The 24,993-nt window shown below is 37.6% G+C and overlaps 1 protein-coding gene across 1 annotated transcript in view; it reads right to left on the bottom strand.

Annotated features, from left to right (window-relative positions):
* LOC129367475 (growth factor receptor-bound protein 10-like) overlaps window positions 1–24,993 on the bottom strand; it is a 66,907-nt gene that overhangs the window by 33,229 nt on the left and 8,685 nt on the right. Inside the window, exons 2-5 of the mRNA XM_055041912.1 lie at window positions 19,951–20,060; window positions 14,419–14,515; window positions 6,019–6,310; window positions 715–859 (exon numbers count right to left, since the gene is read on the bottom strand). Of these exons, the coding sequence (XP_054897887.1) occupies window positions 715–859; window positions 6,019–6,310; window positions 14,419–14,515; window positions 19,951–20,001 (585 nt within the window). The 5' untranslated portion in view covers window positions 20,002–20,060. The remainder of the gene's footprint in view (window positions 1–714; window positions 860–6,018; window positions 6,311–14,418; window positions 14,516–19,950; window positions 20,061–24,993) is intronic.

The following is a 24,993-nucleotide window of genomic DNA, read 5'->3' on the forward strand; positions in this document are numbered from 1 at the left end:
CACTTTATTAGGCACACCTGTGCAACTGCTTGTGATCAAAAACAGCCCTTGAGCCAATTACATGTCAGCAATTCAAGGCCTGGCAAAAATGAGTTGCTAAAGTTCATACTGATCACCGGGTTAACTAGTAGCTAAAATAAGTACCTGTTACAACTCAGATATACAGAATACTGCCTATGAATGAAACATCAGCAGATGAGCTACAGCAGTTCAGACTCACAATGTCGATAGTAACAGAGCATTTAGAAACCCCTGGAATTGTGCTTGAGATAATCCGACAAAAAGAAATGCATCGTTTTCTATCAGAATCTCCAGCATTTTGCTCTGTCCATCTTTCTATCAACTCTGACCAGCTTCCCAAAGAACAACCATTGTGTTTTTAGTTTCCACCACACATGGTATTTTTCCACATAACCCAAAAAGTTTTTGCCATACACTGGATTGTATTTGGGGGTTTCAGATTAAAAAGGGCCCAAGACAAATGTGCATGAGAAATTTGAGGGTTTTTTTATTTTCAAATAAAGTCAAAAACAATGTTTCTATTTTTTTCTAATATGCCACTATGCTACATTTTTGTTCCAATAAGAATATCAGTTTGAGGTTAACGTGACAAAAAGTGAAAAAAGTTTCACAGGGATATGAATTCTTGGCACCATACTGAACAAAGACAGCGTCTTGTGCCGCTAAACAGTTAGGGCGAGATGTTGGACTCACATGTTTTTCTGAAGAAGATTCTCCAGGAGGTAGTGACCCAGGACTGAGGACCGGGGAACTTGCAGGACTGCAAAGCTCAGGGAAAGGGTTGGGAATGGCTGGGAGAGACGACGTCCTGAACTGCTGCTCCTCCTCCTGCAACTTCCTGAACACCGAAAAACAGAACAGAGACCTTTGTGTCGTAATTTTCCTTTGTGAAGTTAGCAGTTTTTTGCTTGTTTTTTTTAAGCAACAGGACAAAAACGAAAGACAAAGCCAAAAACCACAACCTGGATGTGCCTCCAATGAAGTGAAATGGGAAAAGTTTTAAATGAGCTGCTGAAACATGGGAAATTTGTGCTGGAGAGACCCACTGCGGTAGACGATCTCATCTGTGTTTCCGTCTGATCTGGCCGTAATGAACGTTCCCGAAACAAGTGGAAACCACAGCCTCCCGTAGCCTGCGCACTAATTTCTTGAAATATTTATCATACATCAATTCTAAATCAAGACATCACATTAAAGCAGATTTTTTTTTTTTTTATTTAATCAAAACAGATGCAGTCGAAGCCTCAAAGGATTATTTGACAGATGGGTTTTAGTCTTTTTGTTTTTTTTTAAATGAGCAGGTCAGTTAGTGAAATTTCAGATCGGAAGTTTAAAAAAAAAATCATCGCAATAGGCTTTTTTTTTCTTTTTTCCAATTCTCTTTGTCTATAGAACCCAGTGAGTTCAAAAGGGATCAGGCCTTTTGATGTTGTCCCATATGAGCCTGAGAGTAGGGTTATCCAGAGGTCAGTCCTGTATAATAGGAACTCCGGAGCCTGCATACGTGTGGGTGTGTGTTTGAGACACACACAGAGAGAGGGAGAGAGAGCACTCATAAGAAAGAATACTCCATTACCTGATCATCCCCCTCTGTTTCTCTCATACAGTCCGAGGGCGAAAAATAGGAACTGACACCAGCTTCCCTTTGAACCCGTTTGTGTGTAATGTATGCGTGAAGCTGCAGTTCTGCGGTCGAATTGTGGGTGAGTGCGTGCGTGCCTGTGTGAGCGTACCACTACTTTTGAATGCACACGCGTAAGGAGAACTCAAACAAATCCGAGTTTTTACTTTCTCCCCCTGCTGGTGCAGTCTGAGGCAAAGAAGGAGTGACAGGGAGGAACGGGTCATTCACAGGTTACAGGGAAGAAACGTTATACCCAATTATAAAGAGGGCGTGAAAGGATGATAGTGTGCAGAGAAAGCTTTATTCTTAAATGAGGGGAGAAAAAAGGCTTGAGCTATGCATCAGAATGTGGCTGTGTATGAGCACAGAGAGGCTGAAAGCAGTTTCAGCTTGAAGTTTGTTGCAATACTTTTCTTGCCACAGGTACAAATAAAGCACTTTTTAGACTTTGAACAAGCCTTTTCTGGTGTTCCAGCAGTATACCAGTAGTTTCACTTTTAGACTTTTTCTTAGTTCTGAAAGTGAAAATCTGACATTGTGATATACGGTACTTTCTTTATCAAACTACTAAATAAAAAAAGACAGAGACGGACAGAGAAACAGTCAAGTGATCGGCATCCAACATTTTGAACACACTCCGTGTGCTTCTTGGTGAACAAAACTACAAAAGCGCAAGAAGCTTCGAGAATGGAAAACGTAGTTTTTCTGGGGGATGCTGACTCTTCTTTTAGTCTGCCATAATAAAATACATCTGGTTTCCGACAATCCCTTTTTCTCCAGCTGGACTACGCTTCGCGACAAAAGTGCACATGCAAGGTTTGAAGGGGGAGTGTCCTGTAAAAATTATGCGTTTTGTATCAGTCCACTCAACAAACAGAAAGAGCAGCGAGGTAATACAAAAAGCACAAGCAAAAGTGTTTGACTTATTACAAAATGCTCCACTAACTTTAAATAATGGCTAAGAAGTAACAAGCAACTTTGTTTGGTGGGCTCTGTTAGAAATGCTCTAACTCCATATTCATCTTCCATCAACTGAGATTTGACGAAGGGTGACATCCGATGTTTAAGTTAGGGATTTTAGCAAAAAATATACACATTAGTAGGAAAAGTCAGTGATGTTCTTCACATCCACATTCTCTCAAGACATCTGCTGCAGCTTTAGACATTGTAAACAACATGCAGTTGCTCTGTTTTGTTCTTTAGAATAGTCAGATTCTGTCTAACATGGGAGATACTCAATTTATAGTTTTTGGGGAATGCCACGGTCTACTTACTCCACAGGCAATCCACAGAGACGCTCATGTTAACCACGCCCACTATCTTAAAAATTGCAAAAATGTATTTTGCAATTGTTTACATTAAAAAAATATGAAAATTCACCAGTAATTTTTCAAACAACCTGCAGATTAGGCTTTACAGCCAATTAAGAAAAGATCTATTGGGTAAGATGTCATGTACAGCTTCCCCAGATTGTTTGTCCCTTTGTTATGACTCTTTCAAGGGATTTGCCAGGCATCCTTCGACTCTAAACACATATCTGGCAACCTTCGGTGAAATCCACTTGTGCTTAAGGGTAATCTCTTAACGTCATCAAGAAGGCCCACAAATTCTGTCTAAGGTCTCCCTGTCAAAACAAAGCCACGAGGTTCAAAATGCAGATAAATGGTGTAACAGATCTGCAACATTGTGAACAACACACAATGTTTCATATGAAGCGCTTTAAAGAACAGCTTAGTGTGTCGTAGAAAAGTGGTGTAAACCAGAATTCTAGCATTTGTCTGCTTAGTTTAACTGCATAATCAAGAAAAGAATACTTCAAGGTAAAGAAAAACATAGCTAATCTTACTGAGATTAAGACAGATGACCTTTAATCAGAGAGTTTGTCTTCGGTGGAAGTATGCTTAAATGAAATTGCTTGGGTATGTTACGTCTCTTTCCTGAGTGAAAATGTTCTGTACTGTTTTTTTATAGTTTTTCTTTTATGTTTTTGTTTTTCTTAAATAAAGATTATTGCGTAAAGTAGAAAAAATATCAAATAAGGAGGCTAGGGTTAAATAAGTTTATACTTTTGCCTACTTTCTTTTGAGACAAATAGTTACAATGAGGTTATCTAAACTGTACTTGAATGTGAATATGTTTAAAAATAAGTTACGCTAAGCTAAATGTTAATGCATGTCTCTAAAAACTAGGTTTTTTGGTAGAGTGGTTGAACAAAACTGCTATTGATTGAAAGATGAATCCACTCACAGTTTGTCAAAAAGTACCTGAATGAAACTTGGATCACAATATGCAAAATGTTCTTCTCTGTATCAACGAATATTAAATTGTTTTGTATGATATCAAGGAAAAGCAGTCAGTCACTCATTTAGCACAAGCTTTGAACTGGGATCATTTAAAGATATCATGAGGATGTTTGTCTGTAAAATGAACCGAGAAATTAGAATATTTTATACTGAAAAGAGTACTGTTGCCTTGCAGCAAGAAGGTCCTGGGTTCAATTCCCAGCCCAGGGTCTTTCTGCACGGAGTTTGCCTGTTCTCCCTGTGCATGCGTGGGTTCTCTCTGGGTACTCCGGTTTCCTCCCACAGTCCAAAATCATGACTGTTAGGTTAATTGGTCTTACTAAATTCTCCGAAAGTGTGAGAATGTGTGTCCATGGTTCTTTGTCCTGTCTCTCTGTATTGCCCTGTGAAAGACTGCCAACCTGTCCAGGGTGTACCGCGCTTCTCGCCCGGAACGTTTGCTGGAAATTGGCACCATCACCCCTCCTGAGCCCACTTGGGACAAGGGTGTTAGAAAATGGATGGATGGATATACAGAAAAGTCTTTTGTCACAGGATTAAGGATAAAGGGGATAGTAGAAATGTGCATTTCAACGAGACAATATTCAGGGGCAAAATCACAAGTCTGCAGTGACACAACTCAAGTTTCAGCCCGAATTCAGCGAAGCATCTCAGGTCTGAATGAGCTTGAATGTTTCTACCAGGAAAATGTGCAGTGGGCTTGTAAAATCACTCCCAACAAAGATCTGTGATAACTATTGCTGCAAAAGATGAAGATAATATACTTGCATAAAGGTGATGTGGAGTATTTATCAGACAAAAACAGTTCACTAAAACTCTGAATTTTTGTTCTTGACTAATAAATTAGAGGTAAACTGACTGATCATCTGGTCAGGCTACGTTTTGAGATTTATTTATTTTTATTTTTGTCATTTGCAGAAGTCACACCTGTGAAAACAAACACATTGTACCCTATGTCGGGTACAAAGTGGTGTTGTATCCAACCCATAAAAGTTGAAAATGCAGCAGGTCCTTGTTCTTAATTACAATCTCATTTCAAATGACTCAGTTTCTCATATTCCTGACTGAGCATTTGACTCTCACGCTGCAGGTTTATTTGGCGTTGCTAAGGCATCGGACAGTCTCGATATCAGGTTCTGTTCAGAACAGAAGGACAGACATTGTCACAACTTTCAAGGCCAGGTTAAATATCAGTCTGGCTCAAGTTAAGTATGCCGTCAACTTTCCTGATATGGACCCCGAACCAACAAAGGAGTGGATTAACACATTTTATGTTCTATTTACTTCAACCATGTTTTGTTTGTAACTTTCTATTTTCACTCTGCAGTTTCTTATTGCCAACAATCAGCAGCTGTCTTTGTCTATTCTTTATGTGATGTTGAAGGCAGCTGACTGTTGATTCAGAGCCTGATTCTGTTCCTGCTCTGTTTTTTTGTTATTGTTTTTCTTTTAAGTTAATCCTTCCTCCTGTTGCCCTGTACTTGGTCAGTTTAATAGGGGATTGTGGTGCTCAAATCAATCACATCTGCTGGAATATTGGACTTTCTTGGTGAAATATAAAATTAATTGTGACTGAACTGAAAGGAATGAATGTCAAGTGCCTCAATTGTATTTATTTTTTTGGTGTTATTTGGGATTATATGAATAAAGTAAATTCATATAATCTGAAATTAAGATCAAATCAACTGAACCTATAACGGTCTGCTACTGAATGTGCTTCCAAACAATTTCTCAACACAACTCCCTGTAGAAAAATTAAAAAAGAAAAAAAAAAGCTAACTTTCAATGAATCAATTTTCTGCAAAATGATGAGACCTAAATTAGACATTTCTTAGAGCTAAATCTTTTAGCATGAAGAACAAAAGCCAGTAATCATGTATACTGCCTTCCGGCAGGCCGTGGAATAACAATTAGTGATTTTTTTTTCTTTATCTTTATATAACAAAATCTGATGTGTAATAACACTCATCTGTGACAGGGAACTGTTTTGATCTACTATTACATTGATAGCTGCATAACAGATTTTAGAGAGGTTTAAAAAAAAAAAAAAACCTTTATCTCCCAACTAACCTGACAGCAAGGATGTGCATGGGCTGCGAGCGCCTGAGCTTAGTCTGAGGGGCGTCCACATTCGCAGAAGAGGACGATGGAGGCTCTGGGGAGGCGTGGTGATGCCTTGGCTGGCTGTGTTGTGTGTGATGATGATTATGATGATGATGGTGGGGATGATGTTGTGAACAAGCATTCTGTCCGTTATGCAGGAGCGGGGTTATCTCTGTCTGCTGGCTGCTGCAGGTGGAGTACAGACTCTCCAGCGAAGAGTTCATATCATTCACCAAGGCCTCCAAGTCGACGTCATCATCTGACAGGCAAAAGACAAAAAAAAACAAAAAAAAAGTACATCAGCGAGGGAATGTGGCAACAAACCGTACCCTGCAAAAGTTTTCATAAGCTTCACACATAAAACTTATTAAACTCCAAATTATATTTTGTTTTCTTCCAGATTGTTACATTTTTGTCCAGAACACCTCCTCTCTATGTTCCCTACATAGTTTGTAAAAAACTGCAAAATTTGATTTCTTAGTGGCTGTTGTTCAACAATGCATTCTTCCTGCCATTCTTCCATAAGGACCAGACTTACAGAGAGCACAGCTAGAGGCACAACAAAGCAAGTTTATTTATTTAGCACCATTAATACATAAGGCAATTCAAAGTGCTTCATAAAACATCAAAGGAAAGAGTAAAAAGAAAACAAAAGCATGGCATGAAATAATAATGTTAAAATGCAGACACTAAAGGCATGAAAGAAACAAATGTTTCATGCAGTTCATTAGTCGGCTGCTTTGATCAGAAGGTGTAGTAAGCAAAGATATTTTCAGTCCACGTTTAAAGTACATAACTGCGTCTGAAAATTTCAAGTTTTCGGGGAAGTTGTTTCAGATTTAGGCAGCGTAAAAAAACCTGTTTCTCCCACTTGAGCTGCAGATCTCTGAATCTCTTTCAGAGTTACCGTGGGATTCTGGCCCAGTTCACTGATTACGGCTCTCCTTTTCCGGGGTATCAGTTTATGTCGGAAAGTTGTTGGACAATAACTTTTTAAAGGCAAAAAGTTAAAAAAAGACAAGATAATGCTTTGATTGCACTATGTCTTAAGTATTTTCTCATTTCTCCCCTATCTTCATGATCTTTGTGTGTAGGTGTGTCAAAAGACCACATAGAAACACACTGATAGCGACCCAGTTTTGCCCAGTTGCTTCATCAGAAAGACGGTCTTGACTACGTACATTGTTCTGCCCAGAGAGCCTAATCTCCAGAGAAATCAGGTGCAGGCACAAACCTGCCCGTTGCACTTCTGAACTCCTTACTACTGGGACTCCGAGCTGAGAAGCCAGCCTTGGCTCTCAATTCACCACGTTTCAAACATCCAGCTTTTAAATGTGTTTAGAAGTCAGGATGAGAAATTCTTCTCGGAGGAGGAATCTATCCTACAAAGCCCTTTGGAAAACCTCTAAGCACATTTAAATTCAAGAAGTGTCATCTCAGCTGAGGGGGAAATTCTAATCTAATTGCTCTATGCTATAAAACTTTCATCATCTGGCTGAAATGGGTGTCTAACTTTGCTCAATTTTAAATTACGAACTGCACTGGTGATTAATTTTTTAACAAGGTATTCATTTTGAAAAAAAAAAAAGAAAAAAGAAGAAATCTTTAAGAGTTTATCATCAAGCTGGCGTATTCATACTTCACAAGTATGCAGCTGCACAAATAGTGCGCCACTAGAGGGAGACAATCTCTACTCATAAAAAAAGACTCCTCCTGAAACTCCAGAAAAGTAATCGGGGATAGAAACTACCCAAGCAATTAGACCTGTTATCCTGCAGAATAGAAGAAATATACATACAGGCTGCCTGCATTGTCTGACCTCTAAAGAGGAATTTATAAAAAATGTTCCACAATTACAGTTTTGTTTTCATTATCTGCAAAACAGTCATCAGAATTTACTGAAATAGACACTAAAATTCATCCATTGGCATTGTCCACAATGAGAGGAAGGTACAAAATGTTATTCCTGAAGAACTTGACTATTAAGAGAGTGCTGTATCCACTGTTTTCAAAAGGAGGGTTTAGTGGAAGGAAACAATTTTGGAGAAAATGGTGCACAAGCGACAGTAATGATCCCAGAATCAGAAAGGTTTGTTTATGGAAGTCCATTCAAGAATTTGGGTGAGAGTCATAGGATGGGTATCGCAGCTGGAGTCAGAGCTTTAAGATCCGTCATAGACGTGAAAATAAATGTAGAATTTCATTTTGGCAGTCAACGTCCTACAACATCGGAGAAGAGTGGAGAAAGTCAGAACCAAAGCAGATTGTTGTTTTCAGGTTGGTCATCTCCATGACACACTTTATGTTTTTCATATTCTGCCATTTTGGTAAGAACACCATTTGACTGAAATAAATAGTTTTACATAATACTCTAATTTTGTGAGAAAACATTTAAAGTTTTTTTATTACCTGGTTAATGAATGAATTTAATGTTCACATTTTTGATTTGTGTACATTAACCATTCAATAGTTCTCAGGTGTATTTAGATGAAGCTCTAGCTCAGCGACTTCACAGCTCTGGGTTCAAACAGCTGTATCATATGAGGGGCTGCAGATGTCAGGCCACTTTAAAGTTAGTAAAAGTCCCATTCCTAAGCAGAAAGGCTGACTGAGGAAACACAAACAGTAATTTGATGGATGTAAGGTTTCAGGTTGCATCTGAGGGGCTTCAAAGCGACTGCAGAGATACAACAGCTTTCTTTTTTAAGGGGGGAAAAAAAAAAAAAGAAAAAAGAAAAAGGCCTGGGGGAACAACAGCAGCCGGAGCTTTCAGAGCTGCGGTAAATATGCTCATTTCTCTCTTCCAAGCTACCCATTAAAACCTCTAGTGTTGTCTTAGCGGAGATTTTCCTGAAAACGTGTCAGGCAGTCGTACCACAGGTGCCTGTGAGTCACAGGTGGTTAATCTCTGGGTATTAATAGTGACAGGAAAGCTGAAGCAGCTACTTATAGATAACCTGGAGAGCTAAAGAGCTATATACCACTAGACACATGCTGCATAAAAAGTCAGACTGAAGGAGAAAGAGACATCAGTGCAGCAGAGCAGAGCTGCCAAACTTGCAAAGAGTGGCTAAAACAAATACATTTCCTCATATACGTCTAAATCAGTCTAATGTCTAGCACATAGTTCTCACTTCACTTGAACACATCAATCGGTCTGCATCTGGTATTCTCCTTAGTTGAGCCATGTCCCCTTAAGCTAGTAAGCAATAACAGAAGAAAAAGGTTCTCACCTACTTTGGCCTTTGGATTAGCAGAACTGTTTGCACACAGTTGAAGTCAACGGTGCATCTCATGATTGCACAACAAGTAAAGGACAGTTTGATGACACCAAGAAGGCAAGAATGTATAGGATTAAAAACAATGACGTTTTTGAATCTGAAGTTGTAAAGTTGTAAAAAGTAAGTTCATCTAAAATTCCCGCAACTATATTGCAACTATTTGTTTTTTCTGTTATCATGCAGCCCCAGACTTAACTATGCTCTGTGACTGAACTCCATCTACGGTTTTATTTTACAAACACTGCGCCAGTCTGTTCTAAATATAAAACCTGGATTTTTCATAAGACAGCGATGATATTACAGTTCTTGCTCTCATAAGTTGAATCCCTTACGGCCGCTTTCTTCTGAAAGGATTACCCCCTCCTTACTCCTCTGAACATCTGCAGCCAGCAAGTAAGTTTTATAAATAACACAGCTTACATCGATTTTTCACCTAAGCCACGGTGATACACTGTGAAGAGGAATAGCTTGGTGACAATTTGAATCAAGCTTATTCTGAATGTCTTTTTGCTCATCAGTCAGCGAGTGATGGACAAAAACATGACTATTGTTGAGAAGGGCAGCCCCGTATAGCCCTTCTTAAGCCTGGGATGTAGACTATGGATTCTGGACTTGTTCCCTCAAGTTCAAAACAAAAAGGAGGGGTCTTTCTCCCACAGAAAAAAGGGGAGAGTACGGGGGTTTACATTTACAGTACAGAAACTGAACACACACACACACATACACACACACACACACTTAAGGGGGATCAACGGCCCATGAATGCAAAGGGGTTTCTATTCAAAGGCAATCTGTGGGAGAGATGCCAGAGCAAGTGCACTGTAAAAGCATGGCTCGGGGTTGCTCACTACAATACCTCTGGTGACTGCACACACACCCGCTGTGGGCCAAGGCTCCAGATGGGAGGGAGATGGTCAAAGAGGAGCAGAGGGAGAATGTGAACAGGACAAACCGGGGGGAGGGGGAGCATGGGATAAGAACAGGGCGGGGCATGTATCTATGTAGTATACAGTTAATTATTCATACTTAGGCTCAGGGTGAAAGTAATGCACTGTAATATTACTTTTTATAAGAAGGAATATGGATGCTTTGTAGGGTAACTTACATTTTCAATCTTTCAAGGGTAATATTGGGCTTAATTGCAACTGAAAAAAGTGAATCGTTTTCTTTGATCCAAGTCTGCAGCTTAGACTTTAGATTTAGATGCAGAGTTGTACATTTGTAACTGTGGACTTGACGCATATTTAGTGTCTCATAATCAACCTTATGACATCTAAACATCACTTTAGGCTCCTTCCTATCAGTTATTGAAGGGGATACAAACAGCATAGTGATATTATGCACATTGCATATCGGTTCACTCTAACAGTTTTTGACAGAACGTGCCAATAAAAAGAGGTAAAGGCATCTTGTCTTTCATTTCTTGTTTATCGTTGCCTTTATTCAAACATTCAAAGTGATTAAGACCACAGCTATGATGTACAGTTGAAACCAGATAGTTACACAAAGACAAAAAGCTTTTTATTATTTTTATTTTAACAATCATTACACTTTCTGTGTTTCAGATCATTTATATTTGTTACATGCCAGAATAATGGGAAATGTTTAGATATTTGTTTTAAAGTTCTTTTTTAAATTGAGAATGTATAGAAAGGAATGTTGTTTTTTTTTCTTTTAACAACCAAGAAAGGTCCTGCCTGAAGACAAAAAAAAAAAAAGTCCTCTGCACGGCCTAAAAGGCCACCAAGAGAGGAAGAGTCATTAACTTTAAATACAATGTAAAAAGCCAAGTTACAGTTTATAACTGTACTCAGTGAAAAAGACCCCGATTTTACACTCCAATGAAACTAAAACAGAAGTTATTCCCCATAATGATCACTTATACAGGCTGTGGAAAAGGGGAGACTTTCAAGCCTGAGACCACCATTCCAACAATGACACATGGGATTGCCTTTTTTTTTTCCTTCTGTTAAGTTTATTCTGAAATTGTATTTTATTTTTGACCAAGCACTAGATCATTCCCAAAGTCTTTTTTTTTTTTTATGTATTCTAAATCTTGGAACATTAAATACAGATTTAATATATGGTTTCCAAATGATCTTGCAGACCATCGTCTGTTTCAAAGTAGGGAGGCGGATGGCCACTAAATCTATATTTTGCTCTGTAAGTAAAAGAGTGGACAATTTACAAGATACATAAAAACATGAATGGTTCTTCAAAATAAAAGCACTTCTTGTTATTAACATTGTTAGCATATTTTCTTCTACTTTTGAATATAAACACAATGTTTTACATTTTTATTGGAGTGAACATTATATCCCAATAAGTTGAAAGACCAAGGTTGGTAGATGTTCACGTCAACAATTTGAAAGCTTGACTTTCAGAAAATCATTGCAATAGACAGGACAGACAACATGCATCCTATCTGAGATTGATCATTTGTAACATTAGAGATTTATTGAGTTGTTGAGTGTGACCCTGACTATCTGTGTTTGTTAATTTTCTATGGTCCAAACAAAAATATTCCAACAAAATACAGAGGTACCCTTAGTCTGGAACAGAATTGGCGTTTCCTGTCATTTTCTAAGGAATTTTTTTTGTGCACATATTGCTACTTTCACTGTGCAGTCTACACTACAAGAATATTACATTCTTGTAGTGTACTAAGGTAACTAGCGCCAACTCATTTCTTCGGTTGCATGCTTGCACTCACACCTCAGCTGAAGCTACACTACTTCTTGCTCTGAATGTTATTACAGCTGCTGGAAGCATTTCAGCCATTTAGAGTTTATTACCCACCTGTAGGATAAGATCCAGGCTTTCTATGGTTCTTTACTTCTTGAGCAAGTGCTGCAGGAATGTATGTGTGAAAGGATGATCATGGCATGTGGACGGAATGTTTTCAAAGTCGATAATACTGGCGAAGGTAAAAAAAACAACAACAAAAAAAAACTAACTGCTGAAAGTGTTCTGCGTTTGCATGAGCATATATATATATATATATATATATATATATATATATATATATATATATATATAAAAATACAAAAAAAATAAATACATACATATATATATATATATATATATTATATATATATATATATATATATATATATATATATATATATATATATATATATATATATATATATATATATATATATATATATATATATATATATATTTATGTATTTATTTATTTTTTTTCCATTGGCACAACCACTTTGTCTCCATGCAAGGAAAAAGTGTTAAGAGCCATCACAGGAGCAGGGATCTACTTGAGTTTCCCATCGCCTTGAAAAGGCTATCATTATCGTTTCACATAAACAACGTGTGCCATTCTGACGCCGTCAGTGATTTTGTTACAAAAAGGAACAGGATGTGACCGCCTCATCTCAGAAAGATATCTTGAGAACATAACATTCTAGTCATTCTAAGAGGTTGCCAGTGAAACCACAGTCTTCACAAAGTCCTCTTTAGATAACTTTATCTCATAGTTGACTAACATCTTTATAGCCACAGTCAACGCAAACAGTAATACATCACCTTTTTAAAAAATATACGATTTCATATGTGAGAACATAATAAAAAAATGTGCCAACCAAGTTTTACAGTCAACAATAAACTATCTCAGATAAGGAGCACAAGACGTCCAGATAAAAAAAAAAGCCCTTCCTCCCAATGATAAGGTTTTATGTTTCTAAATGTGGGAGGGAAAACAATGGGAGCCTTCCAGGTTAAAATTAAAGGGAAACAACAAGCAATATGCAATAAGAAATATGTGCATACAGGCAATATATAATAAATTACAATTCATGCAAATACAGATGTCTGCATGTGGTTAAGTGAAACAACTGAAGAGGAGTGGAGTTTTGATTTGAAAGTAATCAAACACATCGCTTATTGATTAAATTCTGACAATTTTACGCTTTTTGGCCTTGAACAGTGGTTGGAAAAAATACAAAACAACAAATCTGCATCCAGTCAATGCAGAAACTTGTCTTTGTGTATCAAAGTTGTCAGTGAACAAAGATGTCTGTCAGTTTGCAGACAAGGTGTTTGCAGATGAAGTTAGAGGAAGCACAGAAATGTAAGAAAGTATTCAGAAGTAAACTAAGTCTCATCTTGTCAGGCTGTGAAAAGTGAGTGAGAAAGATTTTCAGAATAATATTGGAAGGATAAATGAAGCAAAGGAAAGCTCTGCCTTGTGCTGTTGAGCTTCCAACCACTGAGATGAAACATCCTGGACTTTGACAAGTTGGCAGCCTTTGAGAGTCATGGTACCATTCTCCATTTTCTCATGAATATGTCCAGTTCCTGTTGTTTTACAAATGTAGGCTTACAAATGAGCAAATTGCTGACAATACGTCTTGTCACTAATCTATAGGTACTTCTATGTGAATGCATCACATGTTTTAATCATGTGATGCATTCAAAAGAATAGAGGAAGAATTATAAATGATTTAATGTTGCTAGAATCATTACCACATCATCACACAAACACCATTTACATTGCGCTGTTTGAACACAAACATTGCTATATTAAAGTCATCTGTATTCCACTGTCTGGGAGTTCCATCCAACCTGCCTGATGCTGAAAAATGACAATGTAATTTCTGCTCCATTTATTCCCCATGCCCGAGCCAAGCACTCTCATTCACTGATCCAGTCTTCACAGGCTCCCCGCCCTTACCTCTCATGCTGAGCCAATATTGTACTTAAATCTCATGCTCCGATTGTCATGGATGGACCCTGTATGGCACAATTAGTTACACAGGATAATTAAATTGGCACACAGTGTCTATGCAGAACACCCTTTGAACAGCTTAAATGTTTACAGTGTAAGAAACGCAAATATAGATTGTCGGCAGTGACCCAGGTCTGGCGTACAGTAGAGAATAATAAGCAGCCCCGTTGCCCCCCCTCCTTCACTAACCTCCCAATCCTTCTGTGGCGAGAAAATCTGTCAACATGCGTGTATATTTGTTAAAAGCAATTTAAAGTTTCTTAATAAAGTTATGAAGCATAAACATTGCCACACAAAGAATACGTGTCTATAAATATTGTTTTGGTAGAGAGCACTAACCGTGATGGTTTGGAGAATTCTGATTGGTTGATGGCTGAAAGCTTGGACGAATGAGGTCAGCCTGTCGGTGATTGGATGAGCGGTCTATGTTGTCCTGCTGAAATGGGTAAAAAAAAAAAAAAAAAAAACAGAAAGAAACTTTTGTGAGTTGGAATAAAACAACACAAAAAGAAAGTCGTATTAGAGATGTTCTAAAAATTCCTCATTCGTGGACAAGATTGCAAAGGGAGAGGGATTGTCGCTGCACGATGTGTTCTGGAAGCACAATCCAGGCCATCAGACAACTTGCTCATGTGTTAACAGAAATACCTCCAGGGAGGGTATTTTTGTTTGCTTCTGATTTGAAGACAACAAGAAATGAAGTTTAAAATGATTTAACTGCATTTTTCAATTCTGCTTAATAAATAAATGGGTCGTTGTGCAATAATCAAGGATCAAGAAAGATACTAGGTTCCTGCTTTCCAGGAACAAATGGTATGCAATCTGATTAAAAAAATGTGGCTAATTTCATAAAAGAATGTGATCATTGTAAAAATAAAGGACTTTTTTTCATCCATGAGGAGACCACCAGAGGGCGCATAGATGGTAGCTAATAGCTAACAACACACAATTTTCTTCTTATAGCTTTTTAACTAAATTATGACAATTACTCATAAAGACATGTAAGATTCTCTAGAAAAATAGGTAATATCGCAAGTATGTTCACTGATAAAATAAATGTGTTATACTTTGTTGATGTGCAGTGTAAGAATAATTTGCTAGGATTTCTTATGCACATGTGCAAATGAGCCAAATTAATGGATTGTACTTCCTGAACAGATTGTGCAGGGAGCGCTTAGTCAAAATGTTTTTGTCAAAACTCCCTACTGCAGCATTAACATCTGTCTGGGAATAAACAGCTGAATGAAAATAAACTTCAAATAAACATAAGAAATTAGATTTTTATTTCACTTACCAACAGAAAAAGCTAGAATGAACATTGAAAGCTAAATTAATGCTACCAGAAGGCAGCATCAGATTACAAGAGATTACAAGTAGGAAACACAATAAGGTAAGACAAAAATGAGTATTTTTCATTTTTATGTAGCTGGGAGAAATAAATGGATGGCTTGTACCTTTAAATTTTTCATGTTTTCATCACAGTCACAGAGAAACAAAGCTCAACGATACTAAAAACACACAGACATCCATGTGATGCTTAAGTATTTAAAGATGGCTCGTAATGGGACCAAGGTTAGACAATGTTTGGACAAGGAGCTTACAAAAACCCTTTCATATTGAAGAGGTTTAAAGGAGTGCTGAGGAGTCAAGATGCTGAGGGTACAGCTTTATGAAAGGGGGCAGAAGAGAGACAGAGGAAAGGGTAAGTCCCTGAAAGCAGGGCAGAGACTTGAGTTGTACCTCAAATGAATAACAACCCAAAAAAAGATCAGGTCTACATGTCAAACTACACCTTTAAAAGATGTCAGAGTCAGGTTCAGTGTAATAGCTGGGATTTGGTTCAGTACTGAGGTCATCAAGAGACGAGGTCAACAGGGAACGGCTGAAATTGATCCAAAACAATACCTTTGGTTCTATATTTATGTTGGCTCAGGTTGAGCAATAAAGGTTTCAACAGGTCAAATGATGTAATTTCAATACATTGCCAAGTTATTTTCACAGTCTGCAGTTTGTCAAACATCTCTTCAACTTAACCAGAGTTATGTAATGCACAAAAACAAAAGGAAAAAAAAAATCCACTGGGGAAAACATCTAAAAAATGTAAGCAAACCTATAATTCTGAATGTAGTAAAATATTCAGGGAATACTTTGAGTTGGAAACATTTGCATGGGTTGAGGGAAAACAAAAGCTGCAGCCATATTGTTTTCAGGCGCACTTTGCATTTTGTCATCTCTAAAAACCTGTTTTATGCTGATGTTGAAGACATGTTGAGAATTATTAAGTCCTTTTTTTTAAGTGTGTGTTCATGAATATTCTGTGCAGCTCCCTTTCAAGCTTTTGGTAAGCTGAGGCGAATGAATCACAGTCAGTGAAAACAGCATGTGGACAGTGTAGCATGAAATAAGAGAATGTCTCGTTGTTGCAGTAGCGTTTGAATAGTATTTGAACTTTAAAAAAATTGAATATATTTTCTTTTGTCAATCATGCTGTTAAATATTTATATCATGTCAAACTTCCCCAGGTATCCTTGGTTAGTTAGTGATCAAATGATTTAAGTTAGAGTATAAGATGGAGATGTAATATAGAAAGACAATACTGACGTCTTATTTACCTAATTTACTGTATATTACTACATTCAAGACAATTGTTAATTCAGAGAAGGGACCGAAACCTCCATTTCTTGTCCATAATGACATGTGACCAAATCTACAAAACCTTCCAAAATCCAATAACTGTGACAAATATATGTGCAAATATATGTGCATCAAGTGGAATCAGAATCTAATTACATCTTTTTTTTTTAAACAAACATAAACTATGTTCACATACTTCAGTAACGTGTGTAATTTCTAGTCCAAACCCAAAATGATTCAGCTATCTGCAGCTTTCACTCAGCAAATGTGAATGTTTATCCAAGTGATCCAACAAAGATTTGGAGGGGCTGACTGGTAGTTTACAGAACATCTTGTTTCTTTGGCAAACATTCCCTTCGTTCTGCTTGCACAGCAGTTCAGTGTTTCACTTTGGTTTAGTTTTACTTCAGCACATGAAGAATTAGGTCACACTGTCAGTTCTAAAAATATTACCAAAACGTATTACATCAATTATTCCCCCATACCAACCATTTTATTTCAAATTAGAACCTGCATAAAATGTATTCACTTCATAAAAAGATCAACGTTTCAAAACAATCCCCCCCGTTCAGTATCAATGCTATCTTCACATGAATCTGTTTTGGATCGCGGCTGCAGTTTTATCAAGGAAAGAAATCTTCCATAACTCTGGAATTTCACACTGAATGGGTTTTCTCATTCAGCAAGTCAAGGTACATCTGTTGCAGCTGAATGGTTTGTAAACAGCCCAGTGAGGGTTTCTGTGCATGCAGACTGCAATGCATGTTTGCTTCTGTGCACTGTGCACACGAGAGTGTACATTACCCTGCGTACACCGACCCAAACTGTTGAGAAAATAAAATAAAATAAAAAAGGTGATGCCCAGCTCTATCCAAGAACTCAAATCTTTCAGTCTCAACTGAACAAAATGCTTTGTGTCTATAAACTAAACTTGTGGATAACTTCTGAATCCATCAAAATGTTATGAGCTATTTGGTGCTGTGGTGGCATCATTTCTGACAGAAATGGAGAGGAGATGAAATGGAATAAAAGAGATTTTGTTGCAGAACTTTCCATAAAATGCAAGAGAGGAAGTTCGGAAAAAATGTTTTTACTCGGGCACAAGATATGAGACCGTACATTCCCACAGGGAAATTTTGTAGCAATAAAAGATTCAGAGAGAAATCCGCTGCCTGCAACTAAATTTTCAGACCTGAAGAATTCAACATTTTTCTGATCGGTGAACACGTCACACTGAATGTCGCCAGGTCACAGTGGAAACTCAACTCTTTAGTGTGGACGCTATGACTGAATGAAGACTTGAGAAGCTTAGCTGCATTATGTGTCCATAAAGTGTTCAAAACAAAGTCAGGGGAAAGCAGGGATATGTAAGAATTGAAAAGCTATTTTCCATCAAATCTCAAGATATGTCTACAGGTTATCGAGATTGTGAGAGAGATGTGAGAAATCGAGGCTTTCCGAAGATGAGCAGCACACAGTAAAACTGAGCTGCTTGATGCTTTCCAACTTTCACCCTTTGTATTTGATAGAAAATTCAGGATATGGAAATGTTGGCAGTTTTGGATTCAGATATAAAATACAGACATGACTTTGTTGAATTTACATAGTTTATTACAATACTCAACATGCTAATCATCTTAATGCTAACCATGAAACCTTTAAAAAAAACCCGGAAGAGAAATCTGGCACAGCAGTCTGATTGATGAACCATCAATACCAATCCATCCAAAAATGTGTATGAGCTTTGTTGCTTATGTTTTTGTTGGTACTGCCATCATGTTCATCAATATATTTGCAACAATAATGAATGACTGGAAAACAACATGCTGATCATGTGAGCAACACTGACTGGCAAACCAAATGTTATTATTGTGAAGGCTGTAAATTATTTTCAAGAATCCTAAGAGAGATTGCTTGTGATAAAGCACGCTTCTCTTTGGAGAAGAGTGGTTTTGTAGTTATAAGTCTGCTCTTTTTGATACTACCCAAGACCACATATTATTTATTTTCTGTGTTCAAAATATTTGGAAACCTGTTTGTATTTACTCTACCTGAAAGACATCCTGCAACTTTTTAATGATCCAAGTACAAAAACAAAATTATAACTATAAATACACAATGAATAAACATTATGGGTGGTAGTATGTCAATATATTAATGCTATTTATAGGCCTACAAAATTAAATAGAAAAAAATGTTTACTTCTGTGGAACAGCAAATGAAACTTCACTCTTCCACAAATATTCAAATGCCCAGTCAAGGATACACATTCACATCCAAACACAGCGTCCAGCAGTTCCTGGGTTTGCCGCTCTTTAGGGTCTGGGCATTAACACCAAACTCTCCATCTCATTCAGGTTGAACTTGCTGACTTTCTTCTCTTGGTTCAAAAGGTACCTTAACCCAGGATGATGAGGCCAACAATATCCAGGCTAGGCTAATAGCACCACTTTTCAAATGCAAAAGCATGCCTTTTCTACAACCATGTTCTTTACTCTGTATCCTGGTGCTTATGAATGATCAACAGGATGATAAAAAAAACAAAACAATTTTTTCACTCCAAGTCCCGTGATTTCTTCAGGTTTCTAAAAGCGAGGCTGATTTTCAATCAGACTGATGGTTGGTTTCATTTAGCTACTGGTTTGAAGCTACTTTCTAAATTTGCTCATTTAGCTTTTCCCCCAATTCTACAATTTTGGGGAAGACTTTGGTGTAAGGTTCTTATGGTGCCCAGTTTATGTTCCACTTTGTTATATAAGGTAGACTTAACAACAGCTCAGTGAGAGGATGGCTCAACTTAGGGGAATCAGATCTGCAGGTCAAAACCCAGCAGTCCACCTGCATCTGAAGGCTAAAACCCAGTCTTTTAAGGACAGCCAAGTAAAAGCTTCAGCATGGGTCTTCCCACGGCTTTAAGAGGAAGCTGCATAAATGCACATGTTCTGTAGCTGAAGTTAAAAACAATTGCATCGGTGTCTGCTGCTTGAGAGAGTGAAATAAGAGTGAAAAAAAGAAAAACACACAATTCAGGTCCTTGGTGTGAATTTTCTCTTGATTAAGGTTTGTAAGTTATCCTGTAAAGTAGGTTCTGGAACATTTAAAGTCTGGCTTTGCATGACTCCGACTACCTGGAGTCATGTAAAAATTGGCCAAAATCACTTAGTCGTTCATCAAACAACAGAACTTTCTAACTTATTCCAGAAGATTAGAACTAATACACAGGAAATTGGTATGTACCTGATATTTCGGATGATGCAGGAAGTAATCTGGACATCCGGCCACAGCCATGGTTTCAGAGACCTCTCAACAATTTTTAAGGCTGGAGAAGAGGGTGTACAAAGCAGAACCTGAGTAGAAAGTGAACAAGAGAACAATACATTAGTGGAAAGATAGAAACATTTCCACTTCGCAGAAATGTGCTGTGAAGTGGTAAAGTCTGAAGAGAGAAAAAAAGGAAATCTGGTGGATGATTTAAAAAAAGGCTACAAATTCCAAGTTTCGAGATGAAAGCTCTGGTGCAAAACAAACATTGACTGAAACAGACTCAACCTGCTGTTAACAATGGGATAGTCACTGTTTCAAGGTACACCAAGGTTTTTTTTGTTTTGTTTTTTGTTTTTTAATCAGATTTCAGTTCAACATGAACAATTAAGCCAATCTGCAAACATTTGACAATTTCTTACTACTGCTACAACACCAAACAAAACCCAAATATGGTCGGCAGTTTTAGGACGCCAATGTCCCGGCCATCTTTGGTTAAAATAACCACAAATTCAACAGTGAGACTTTATTTGAACATCTTAAAGTGGGTAGCCTACTAACCTCCAGGCACTGCCGCTGCTACTAAACAAGCACCTGTAAACACTCAACCAAAAATACCCTGCCGGCATATTTCCAGATCTGAAGTTAGACCCCGGGGAATATTTAGAGCCAAGCGGCCCGGGCTCATAACTGTGATGGGCTTTTATACAGCAGTTCATGACCCCAGGTCTGTATTTAAAAACATGAGCTGCTGTTTCAGAGGCAGCTAATATTATCTCATGTTTGCATTAGCGGTTGCTGCTGGGTTGCCCTTGTGGCCTTGCTGTGTTTATACTGAATGTGTGCATTTCTGCTTGTACGCAATGTCCTGCAAGGACAAGTGTTAGCCTCGATTACCTGCAAATTAATCATAGGTGAATGTGCAGTTGCAATGTGTGAAAAACTGTAACTGCAAGCACAGTGGGGTTTACATTAAGAGGAGTGGACACAATTCACCACATATAGATGTGTTGCTGTGGGTGGAGTCTGTCCCAGTAGGAAAAATTACCTTGTAATGTTAATCAGAACCCAGGTTAGAAGTACAGTGTGAGCTGTTCATTAATAAATTAAAAGGAGTAAAAAAAAGTGACAAAATGCATATTTGTCATGATCAAAAATTGGAACTTCTCATTTTGTGAAATGGGCTAGCCACGCTGCAAACAGTAAGGCTAAAATAAGTGTGAGAAAGATATTGTATCCCCCACTGGTTGAAACTGAATTACATCACAGTTCAAGTGAAAGACTAGCAAATTATGTTTGAAATCTGCATCCATGCCAAGCCAAGAAAAAGGAAGCATTATGTCAACTGGCAAAAATTTGAGCAAAAATTCATCTTGAAGTGCTATGAGACAGATGGCTCACTGTCTGTGTTGCACGCACAACTGAATGCTTTTCTGTTTCTCCACTCAAGCTGAGAGGTAGGATTTTGCCAGACACCTAAGTATGACCTGTCTCCAATAAACGTAAGCAAAGGTCCCCCAAGATAAAATGAGTTGGACTCAACTGGCTCTGTTGGATGATGCAGAATTGGACATCCACCTTTAAGTCCACATTGGCTGTGTCCAGATTCCACACATTTCAGAAGAAGCTCATATTTCCTCTAAGACATATTCTGTGGTTCATGACTTTAATTAAGGATAAAAATATATTCCTGCCTATCCTTCCATTGCAACAAATTAGCACCACATCTTTATCAACGAAGAGACATCAATCCGGAGTTAACAGGACTGATCCCTCTACAGGTCACTAACAGACGTGTCAAGCATAAAAAGCCACACCGCTTGCTTGATTTTAAAAATTCATGCGCAGCACAAACTTTCAAGATTGTAACGATAGCTTAGCCTTTACAACCAAGACATGCAAACACACGAGTACTGTGAACGAGTTGCAGTTCATACAGTGACTTTACATCGTAACTTCTCCAGTGTTAAAATGGGCATCTTGCTGTAAAAGCTGCATACGTTTCATTAAAGAAATTTCAACGGATGACACATTTCCTCTTTTGACTGCAGTGCAGTTATCTATAACATCCACAATTCAAACTTTCTGTTGGTATACATGGAAAAAAATTAAGCAGGCAGAAATGAAAGATCAAGTGAAAGATCAAGATATTATGTTAAACCATATTACAGAGTTATTGAAGTTATTTTCAAAAGCTTCTTCAAGCTTCTTTCAAACTTCAGTGTGCTTATAATGACTTTGTGTCCACTTTAAAGAAAAACAAGGCCAATACCCCTGAAAGGACTGTACAATGTGAATGAGCATTCCATATGTGTGTGGCCTGAGAGGCTGGCATTTAAGAATAACTCATCATTTGCACATTATTTACACACAAACAGCTTAAAACAAAAACTTAGCAAATTAATAGTGCTCCATACCCTCCGAGCAAGCCCTCATTAAGCCACAAAAACTCTTGTCACCATCTAGGGAGGGTAGAACTGTGCAACAGAGGATCTTGTCTGGAGTAAGAGACAGATTAACAGTTTAACAGAAGTTTTCGACCTATGAGAATTTCTGAAACATGGAAAAGAGCTCCCATGTAACTGCAGATGAATTTTCAAAGTTCTGATACAAGCCTCAGCAACTCTCCTAGACGAATACACTGTTCCAACATGCATGCACCTACACTAGTGCAGCTGACATAATCAAAGCCATTCCTGCACAGGGATTAGACTCTCTGAGGCCTTTGACTCAATAAATTCCACTTGAACAGTGCTCTGGGGTCTAAGCATCCATGGCTCTGACAACTCAATTACTGTCATAGAAGAACTTGGAGACTTGAGGGGGGTCAGGGGGAGCAGTGACTGTACTGAGCTGGGAAGTTACAGCATGAGGATTAATTAAAGTAATGTTTGCTGAACCTTACGTAGGGGATCATGTTAGGTGGGGGACTTCAAATGCAAAGGTGGACTTGAATTATATGTCCCGAGTATAAATAAGTTTCTATGACTGACCAGTTGTTTTGAAAAACTATGTATTAGTACAAAAAGAGCCTAATTTATTTTGTTTGTAATACAGATCATTCTAACTTTTAAATATTTTTCTATAGTTAGAAAGATTCAAAAGGGTCATTCAGACTGAAGAAATTTTATTATCATTCTTGTAACACAGCAGTTGAAAAAATCTTTTGGGAAAAAAAAAAATCAGCAATTGTCTGTATTATTATTGTCTTTTGTTCAATAATAAGCAAAAGTGCTGGCTTTACCAAGCCATATGCTGTGGAAGAAATACACCGTATGATTTTAGGTCATACAAATTATTTTATTAACTTAGCAAAATTACTTCCCTAGTAACCTCAGTGCTGTTGATTGTGTAAAAAAAGAGACAGAATTGGCTGCTATTGTCCACACTTTAGCGAGTCTTGTGACCAGCGCTGCTCTATGCTTAGAAATCTTACACTGTCCTTGCAATCTTACAAAACTAGGAACCTTAAACAAAACCAAACAAAACCAACTATATTTGCATAGCTTGTGCACAAAACAAAGATAATGACTTTGCTTCCACTTTTTTCTTATTATTTTTGTAGACGTGCTGTGTTTTTATGAAAGAAGAAGACAAGGTTGAGTTTACTCAGATATGCATTTGTGAAATTACTGAACATGTTACTGTATGTTACAAAGCCAAATTGTAACCTGGACATTTCAGGAAACACTCAAAAACAACTGAAAAAAAAAACAAAGTTTGCTTATTAAAAATGAATTCAGCCCCATTAAAGTTCATATGTAAATTTGTTGTTCATGAACTACAACAGCAATATTGTACAGCATTGCACTAGAGTTGTAAAGCCATTAGTGGTAAGAGAATTATCTAATTGGGGGATTCCTCTGCTCTAGTTAATTTCATTTACTTGCAATGAATGGCAGCTTTTAGAAATCTAATACAGCATCCACTTATTGAGTCCATGTCACAATGAAGTTCTAAGTTTTATGCAAACTGCATAACTTAACCTTGGTTCATGAGCACTGTTATCAACTAAGACAGCAAAAGTGTTGTGTAACTGATCATTACAAAGAACCAGGGACACAAGATTAGTTAGTGTAGCAGTAAGTAACCTGGTATGTTCCTACATCTCAAAGGTCCAGCCTTCACAATGCAAAGTGATAAAATGGGAAGAGATACCAGGGAGACTGAAGCCTAGGATATTAAGGCTAGAGAGCAAAATGCTAAAGAACTAAAAGATTTCTCTTTTCGTAGAGGTGGCGATCAGTTGCTTAGAGACTCACCAGACAAGGAAAACTGTACAAAAGAAAAACTGTGCAGAAAGTTTCCCCAAGTTTGCATTAATTTAACATAGATCCCACAGACACATCTAAAGCACGATAAGTAAAAACAATGATGATAAAATAGTTACGCTGAGACGCCAAAGTGATAGATGGATGCCCACTTGAGTATCACAACTAAAAAAAGTTATATGAGTTGATTTATCAACTCGTATGACTCAAGATTGTGGAACAACTGAGTTATACGAGTTGCTCCACAACTCATTATGCAGTTCTTGTAATCAGAACTGCATATTTTCATCACAAGCATATGCAGTTTCCAAAAAACTGCAAATAGGAAAAGTTTGTTGGTTTTTTTAATGAAAACAATGAATAATACCTTCAACCATAATGGCCTGTATGGATACTCTCAGCACCAGACTCCAATGATAAAGAAAAAAATTAATTTAAAATTTATATTTCTCAAAGCTAAGCACAATAAACATAACATGTTGTGTAATTTCTTTTTGGACTGGAGTTAGACAAACCCATGCAATAAAATGAGACAACAGAAGACTGGAATGGACACAGAGCAGGGTGAAACAGATTAGCTCTCCTCCGTCATCTTTGGAACTGTGGAGTAAACAAAAGATATGAACACAGCAAGCTCCAGCCTCATGATATGGCCTTCCAAGAACAGCAAACAGGATGGCTTTGAGAAAGTTAAGAATGGCAGATTATTTGAATGTTTGTGAGGACACCTAAGATACATACACACTCA

The sequence above is a fragment of the Poeciliopsis prolifica genome, unplaced genomic scaffold (assembly GCF_027474105.1).
Source record: "Poeciliopsis prolifica strain line A6 unplaced genomic scaffold, Auburn_PproV2 SCAFFOLD017, whole genome shotgun sequence".
NCBI classification, from domain to species: domain Eukaryota; kingdom Metazoa; phylum Chordata; class Actinopteri; order Cyprinodontiformes; family Poeciliidae; genus Poeciliopsis; species Poeciliopsis prolifica.